Below are 7,760 nucleotides of genomic sequence, written 5' to 3' on the forward strand. Positions count from 1 at the left end.
AAGGGCGCGTGGCTGCACTGGTCTGGATAAACTTCGTCAACGTGATGGTTTGCCTATTAGTTGTCACAGGTGGTGTTTTAGTCATAACAATTGTCGATCCCAAGGTTGGAAGCTGATTTATTTGATTCAGCACAAATGTTGTAGTAGATGGCGGCTGTTGCTGCTGAATCGGAGGGGTCGGCGTGGTTGGAGTTGCGAGGCCCAAGTCCCCTGCATCAATATCAAAGAGGTCATTTGGACTAATGCCACTCTCACTCAAAGCTGCAAGCAGTAAATCTTGCCCTGGTTCCACCATCGTTTCCGTGGGACCCGGCACCAGCGCGGCTTGGCCCGGACAGCGAGGGCGCGAGGAGGCGGAGGCGGCCGGAGCGGAGGCGGCGGTGGTGGAGGCAGCGACGGCAGCGGGAAAAGGACATCCACAGGCTGTCTGCTTAGGAACAAATTTTCAAAGGCTTTTCATAGCTTCAGGGTGACACTATCCAAATGATGGTGGTGGTGGAGGTGGTTGTTGTGTACCATCAAGTTGGAACCGACCTATAGCTGACTCTTCAGTGGGTTTTCAGAGGCAGTTAATCGCACGGGAAGAGATTGCCCATCCTTCTCCTGTAGAGCAACTGGTGGCCTTGAACCACGTACCTTTGGGATTGCAGTGCAGCTTCTTGCCACTAGGCCACCAGTGCTTATCTAAGAGGTTAGTAAAATTAAGACTAGATGTTTTTATGAAGACTTGTTTAGCCCATATATAACCCATACATGTGCTGTATGTGTAATTGTATCACTTGGAATTTTTTGGTTCCACTTTTCATTGCTATTGTAATTGCCTCATTTTATTAGCTCTGTGTTACACATCCTGATTGAGGATGAATGGTGGGAGCCAATGGATGAGTTGGATTTTCCCAGATTTCCCTTTTGCTGGAGCGTGAGGGCTGGGGAAAAGGCCTGGGAGCTCAGACCTTGGCCCCCACCCATCCTCTAAGCCCACGCCGAACCTTTTACCAGGAGACAGCAGTGGGCACAAAGGAGCCTGGTAAGAGGTTTATGGCTTGGATGATGATGAGATTGGAATGTCCACAGTCCTGACTACTCTTTGGCCAACCTCCTAAAGGAGTACCTAAGAAATGATTTTTGAGAAGGTTCAATTCTGAGTAGGACAGTGTCTTAACAATTCAGGTGAGTAGATAACTGTTGTTGTGAGTCAGAACCAACTCATAGCTGACCCTCCAGTGGGTTTTCAGAGGCATTTCATCACATGAGAAGAAATTGTCCTTGCTTCCTCTGTGGAGCAGCTGTGTTCAAACCATGTGCCTTTGAGATTCTTATCACTAGCTAAATATCTAAGTAGATACTTAGATGCATTAAAATAACTCAGAGGCCACACTTCAAAACAACCCTTTTTGATAGTGTGCCCTGTTGGTTGAATATGTTTCTAGAATGTGAGAGCAGTAACTAATTGCAAGAGAGAGGAAGAGGGCGGGTAGGGCTTGGAAATTCTTTCATGAGGTCCAGTTGAGGAAACCAGGAAGTTTTAGTGAGGAACAGGAGGAAGATACATGAACAGTATGGAACAAACATCAGGCATTGGTCTGAGAGATCAAAGCAGTGACTGAGAGTGGAAGTTATAGGTCAGTTTTGGGTCAATGTCAAGGAAAATTTGATGACAATTAGCTGTCACAGTGGAACAGATCTTCCTTTCACTTGGAGTGTTGAAGCCAAGTCTCCCATCCTGATGGAGGTCAGAGTGGGTGTGCTTTTGCTGTGGAAGGCGACTTTCCAACTAGTAAAGTCTGTTGTCACTGTCCTTTGTCTCCCAGTGTTAGTATTAGAGAGCTGACTTCTGTTATACTGTTTCGGACAGAAGGGAATACATTTTGGGTAGAGGGTGAGCCAGAGAAGAGGCCCTTTTTGGACACTTCCCTCATACCATGGATGTGACGGCACCTTTCTCTTTCCACAGGGCAGTGGTCATGTGTCTCAGGACCAAGAGGAACCTGTCTACCTGGAGAGCACAGCCAGGGCACCTGCAGAAGAGGAGACCCAGGTGGGTCTCTGCTGGGGTCTGTGCTTATGCTTTTCACTTTCCACTTGTGTTGAGAATGTTGGAAGGAGCCTCTTAACTGACTGAGGGGAGAAGAAAGAATCAATCTGTGATAATTATTATTAGGTACTGTTCTGTCAGCTCTGACTCATAGCAACCCTGTGCGAACAGACTGATGCTCTGTTGCACCCTCCTCACAGTTTCTGCTGCATTGACATCCATTGCTCTCATCGCTGTTATCCATTTAATTGAGAGTTTCCCCCTAACGACTGGCCTGTCTTGATAGCTTGTCTAGAGTATGTGAGACAAATGCTCACCACCCTTGCTTAGGAGCACTCTGGCTGCATTTTTCCCCAGAGGAGCTTATTTGTTCTCTTGTCAGTCTTTACCCTCTTTACCTCACCACAGTTCAAAGGTATCAATTCTTTGTCTTCTGTATTACTTTTCTAGCTATCAGCTATATATGAAGCAATTTAAAATACCAAGGTTTGAACCATCTGTACTTTAGTTTTTAAAGAAACCTTCTTTTCTTTAGTGCTTTAAAGCCTTAAATTTGGTCAGTGCCATGACATCGTTTGATTCCTTGATACTGTCTCTATTAGTGTTGAATATGGATCCAGGTGAAATGAAATCCTCGAGGACTTCAATCTTTTCTCCATTTATCATGATGTTGCATATTGGTCTGGTTTTGAGGATTTTTGTTTTCTGTGCATTAAGGTTAAAATTCATATTGAAGGCTATAGTCTAATGGTTGTCCTGATTTCTCTTTCTCTGGTATGGGGGTTAGTGTTAGCCCTTGGAGCTGTCAGTGTGTTAGTGAGGGCTGTGAGGTTGTGGGGAGACCAGGGAGCCCCATGGACCTTAGCATCTTCAGTCTCTTGACTTTGTACTTGTTGTCAGAGGCCAGACACCTGGTGCTGCTATGCCAATCTCATTCTTTCTTCCTGCTTCCACCACAGTGGCCATTGTTAGTAAAATGAGGTCAAAGGAGCTGGAGGAAATGATGGCAGGGCCCAGTCCAGAAGCACAGCTGCCGGGGTCCTGGAGCTGTGCTTGAGACTGTAGACAGAACAGTGTGTGCCAAGGAAATCTGCCTCAGTGGAAAAGTAGAACGCTGGGAAGTGGAGGGGCAGCACATGCTAGGAACTTCAATGTGTTCTCACAGTGAATCTTCATGGGCATAGAAGGGATAACTAGGTTCAGAGGGGCAAGCTATTTGCCTGGAATTATTAGGCAGTATTTAGTGGAAAAATCATGATTCAAAGTTAGGGCCATCCTCTTTGAACTGGTGCTCTTTCTATATTGCGTTATTCATTGGTTTGTGGTATTAGCACCAGAGCATAGGACTGTTAGGTCTAAAACCTGGCTTATTTAGTAATTCAGAGCACCATTCTAGGCTCTCTTCCTGCCTGTTAATACCTTTCTTGAGGTCAGTCACCAAAAGAACTGTGGCAGGTGCTCTGGGACCCTGAGAGAGAGCTTGTGTAGGGAAGAGCTGAACTGGCTGTTCTTGTGTCTGCCTTTTTAGTCTGTCGACTCTGAGGACAGCTTTGTCCCCGGCCGGAGGGCCTCTCTGTCAGACCTGACCAACCTGGAGGACATTGAGGCGCTGACTGTGCGGCAGCTGAAAGAGATCCTGGCTCGCAACTTCGTCAACTACAAGGGCTGCTGTGAGAAGTGGGAGCTGATGGAGAGGGTCACGTGGCTGTACAAGGACCAGAAAGGACTACAGCACCTGGGTAAGGGTTTGTCTGGGTGACCGCTGCAGGGTTCCGGCCTGTCCTTGACCTGACTCAGTTCCCCCCACCTACCCATCTACTAATAGCTGTTGTCTGTGGCTTGATGACCAGGAATGGTCGAGGCACCTTATATGCTTATTTAATCCTCAGAGCAGTGTATGGAATAGGTACTGTTGTTGTTGTTATGTGCCGTCTAATCGCTTGTGACTCATAGCGACCCTATGTACAACAGCCCTAAACTCTGCTCTGTCCTGTGCCAATTGCACTGTCTCCGATACACCCATCTCGATGACCCCAGTCACTGAATCAGTCCACCTCATAGAGGGCCTTCCCCTCCTGTGCTGTCCCTTAACCCTACCAAGCATGATGTCCCTCTCCAAGGACCGGTCTCTCCTCACAACATGTCCAAAGTATGTTAGACGAAGCCTCAGAATCCTTGCCTCCAAGGAGCCGCCCAGTTTGACCCTTTCCAGGATGAATCTGTTTGTTTTCCTAGCAGTCCATGGTACCCTCAATACTTTATTAGATGTCCCTTTATTGTGGAGCCTAGCCTCAAATGGAGATTTTCCTGCTTTCTAAATTCAGAGCCTTTTTCACTTGACTTCAAAAACATAAACTAAAACCGTTGCTGTTCAGAGTTGCTTCCTCCTCTGGTAATGATCCCCCAGTGGATTTCTTCTTCTAGAAGTCAGGAGGCTCTTTCCACCTGAGGAGCACGTGGTAGGTTGGAACGACCACCCTTTCCCTAGTGTGGCGTGCAGCATGACACCATGGCCCTTCCACCTTAATTCACTTCCTCCAGCCTCAGTTATTTGGAGTAGCAGATAGAATGGATTTTAGCACAAATGGCATAAGAGCATTGATCTCATTTGTATATTTGACCTGTCTGAGTATTTTCCCTTTTCATTCTCCAGAGCACTTTGCATTGTGTCATTTTCAGAAGACAGCCAGTAAAATATCTAGGTCTGTGGTCAAATGAGTTTGGGAAGAAATACGTTATACGTTGTCTTCTCTGTTACTGCAGAGAACTCCTGCAGAAGAGAAAGCTGGTTTGAGGTTGGCCATTCCTTAAATGATTTCCCCACAGCCCCCTCATCTTCCCCTTGAATCACCAGGTGGTCCAATGCCTGCTTGAATCTCAGGCTCTCTACCCAGCTCGAGCTCATGAGAGTTAGGGGAAGCCTTGTCCCAGAGGGATATTCCGTCTTCCCTTTTAGGATCATCCCCAGCGTCTCCCAAATGTTGAGAGGAGCTAGGAAATTAAAGAGCCAGCTCCAGCTTTGAACATCCGACTCCTGGCTGAGTGAAAAAACCGATGGCTCCTGCCTTCTTTAATGTTGACTTTAAAAGCAATAGAAAAGGATACTGAGTGTATATAGCAGCCTTTGTCCAAGACTAGACCAGTGGCACCAGCAGCAGGGTCTGTGAGAGTGTTGTGAGCATGTAGAACGAGTAAGGAGGCTGTGTGTCTGTCACAGCGCTTGGCAGACCTGCTTCCCAGCAGGAAGTTGTCAGAAAAGAACTTGGGCTGGCGGGAGACTCTCCTCGTGTTGCCATCCCATCCCATGTTCACACATCTTTTTCTTTTTCCTTTTCAGTGTGCGGTGCTGAAGATCAAAACGGTATGTAGTTGTTTTTGAAAATGGGCTTGGGCTTTGGCTTTTCCGTCCTTTACCTCATTTATTCCTGAAACGTTGTTAACAGTTTAGAATTTTGATTAACCCAGAGAAGGTGTGTAGGTAATTTGGTAGATCTTGGGCTTCTTAGCACCTTTGACATCTACTGGTTTTCGGCCCATGAAGGAAGAACAGGGTCTGTGCTTTGAGCTCTGAAGCTGGCATTTAGAACATCTCTCATGGCAAAGTGAGTGGGAACCCATGCCACACTCAGTTCCACTCATAATCTTGATGCCAGGGCACTAATTTCCCTAGTGTTTACCCAGTTCTGGTCTGGGTGAGGAGATCTCTGTTCACTTTTAGGGAAATCACTCAGAATGTCTCCCAGGTGCTGGTATGCAGCAAAGTGAAAGGCTACAGGTTTTGCAGAGCAGGTACTGGGTCTGGAAAGGTGTCAGGTATGGTGCTTTCTGGGTACAACATGCATAATGCATGTCCCAGCTCACTGCTGCTCACCTGCGTGTGGAAGATCCCTATTGGGTCTGATGTGTCCCACCACCCCTGCCAGCTGGGGAGTATGTACTGTTGCCCTCCACACACTGGCCAGTTAGTTATAGGTGGGCAATCCCTGGATCTACCACAGGACGTCTGCCTAGGTTTGAGTCCTGGCTCCTCTACTTCTCAGCTCTGTGCCACTGGACAAGCTGCTCAATTTGGGCCTTTGTTTGCCTCATTTATATAATGAGAGTGATGGGAGCAACTACTTGATAATTTTTTGTGAAGATTCAATTAGTTAATACATGCAAAGCCTCTTAGGTATCCTGTCTGACACATAGTAAGCATTCAGTAAATGTCAGCTGTTATCATTCCCTTGAGAGAAGTTCATTATCATTCAGAGAGAAGCTATCATGTGATTTGATTTTTGGGGAATTCAAAGATGCATATCTGACCTCAGCACATACAGTAAATGCTAAGCACATAATTATGGAAATGGATTGAATTTGTTGATGGAGAGAGCTAAGAAGACAGGCTTAAATTGTAATCCAGTGTGATAAGCAGTCAGTGAGGGTGGATCCAGGTCTCTGGGGGAACACAGGAGAGGGAACAGTGATCTTTCCTGGGCCCTCCACCCAGGAAGTCTCTTCAAAGGGAGCGAGGGCTAGTTTGTGGACACTAGAGACCCCACTATTCCTTGGCTTTATTAAATTGGTTATATGTTTGCATATATACCTTAAGAACCGTAATGAACCAATCATTACAGTTCTGTTTATATCTGAACTTTTCTATGTAATTTTTACCATTTCAGCATTATTTGCCTTAGGGGATAAGAGTTCCTAAGTGCCTCACTTCTCTGAAAATTAGTTCCTTTAAAGTTGAAGACTTTGCTTTAATTCTTATGCTCTGAGACCTATTTGAGCCACCTTACTCTTCAAATCTATAGTCCCCAGGACGAGGTGTAGAGTAAAAAAACAGTGGATCTAGTTAAGACCTCTGTTGAGTTAGTCAAGTAAGTGTTGAACGTCTAACCAGAGATTGGTAGTTCAAACCTACTAGTTGCTCTGCAGGATAAAAAATGAGACAGTCTGTTTCTATAAAGTTTCAGTGCTTCAGAAACCTGTGGGACAATTGACTTAAGAGCAGGAGGTAGGTGGGGTTGGGTATTGAGACCTTGTTTTCTTGGATGAGCTCTACTTGAGCAAAGGGTATCGTGTTGAGGGCTTATTTGATGTCTACCCTTTCCCACCTCATTACACCCACTGCTTTGTGCACTTGGCCAGTCTCCTTATTCTTGCCCCCACCCCCTTTTTCTCTACCCTGGGTGTCTTTACAGGAGGAGCGGCGCCCCCCAGCCTGGAGGAGAACCTCTGTAAGATCTGCATGGATTCTCCCATTGACTGTGTCTTGTTGGAGTGCGGCCACATGGTAACCTGTACCAAGTGTGGCAAGCGCATGAATGAGTGTCCCATCTGCCGGCAGTACGTGATCCGAGCTGTACATGTCTTCCGATCCTGAGGGCTCGCACCGGCTTCTTCAGTGCCTTACAGGAACACGGCCTTGGGTGTCTGGGCCCGCGGTTGACCAGCTGACAGAGGGGCGTGCTAACAGAAGAAAATTTGCTATGTTCCCAAGACCAGGGCAGACAAAGATACCGTATCACTGCTTGGTATGCCTGTCTTGCCACTGGTTGTACCTCTTGGCTGATAGAGCTGAGGCCAGTGGGACTGGTACAAATTGTCCGGGCATGTACCTCCCTGCTTAATGATCTTGGGGTGATTCTGGTAGTTGATGAACAGAGACTTTCCAGAACATGGGCTAAGTCATCTCCCTTCCTCTTGAGAAATCAGACCTTTTGAGATTCTGCCCTTCTTC

The 7,760-nt window shown here is 46.6% G+C and overlaps 1 protein-coding gene across 1 annotated transcript in view; it reads left to right on the forward strand.

The window, feature by feature from the left end:
- RFFL (ring finger and FYVE-like domain containing E3 ubiquitin protein ligase) overlaps nucleotides 1-7,403 on the forward strand; it is a 109,047-nt gene extending 101,644 nt beyond the window's left edge. Inside the window, exons 4-7 of the mRNA XM_006890909.1 lie at nucleotides 1,955-2,038; nucleotides 3,564-3,774; nucleotides 5,373-5,396; nucleotides 7,222-7,403. Of these exons, the coding sequence (XP_006890971.1) occupies nucleotides 1,955-2,038; nucleotides 3,564-3,774; nucleotides 5,373-5,396; nucleotides 7,222-7,403 (501 nt within the window). The remainder of the gene's footprint in view (nucleotides 1-1,954; nucleotides 2,039-3,563; nucleotides 3,775-5,372; nucleotides 5,397-7,221) is intronic.
- The last annotated feature ends 357 nt before the right edge of the window (nucleotides 7,404-7,760 follow it).

Source organism: Elephantulus edwardii, unplaced genomic scaffold (assembly GCF_000299155.1).
Source record: "Elephantulus edwardii isolate Elephantulus edwardi_28Jun2011 unplaced genomic scaffold, EleEdw1.0 scaffold00094, whole genome shotgun sequence".
Taxonomy (NCBI): Eukaryota; Metazoa; Chordata; class Mammalia; order Macroscelidea; family Macroscelididae; genus Elephantulus; species Elephantulus edwardii.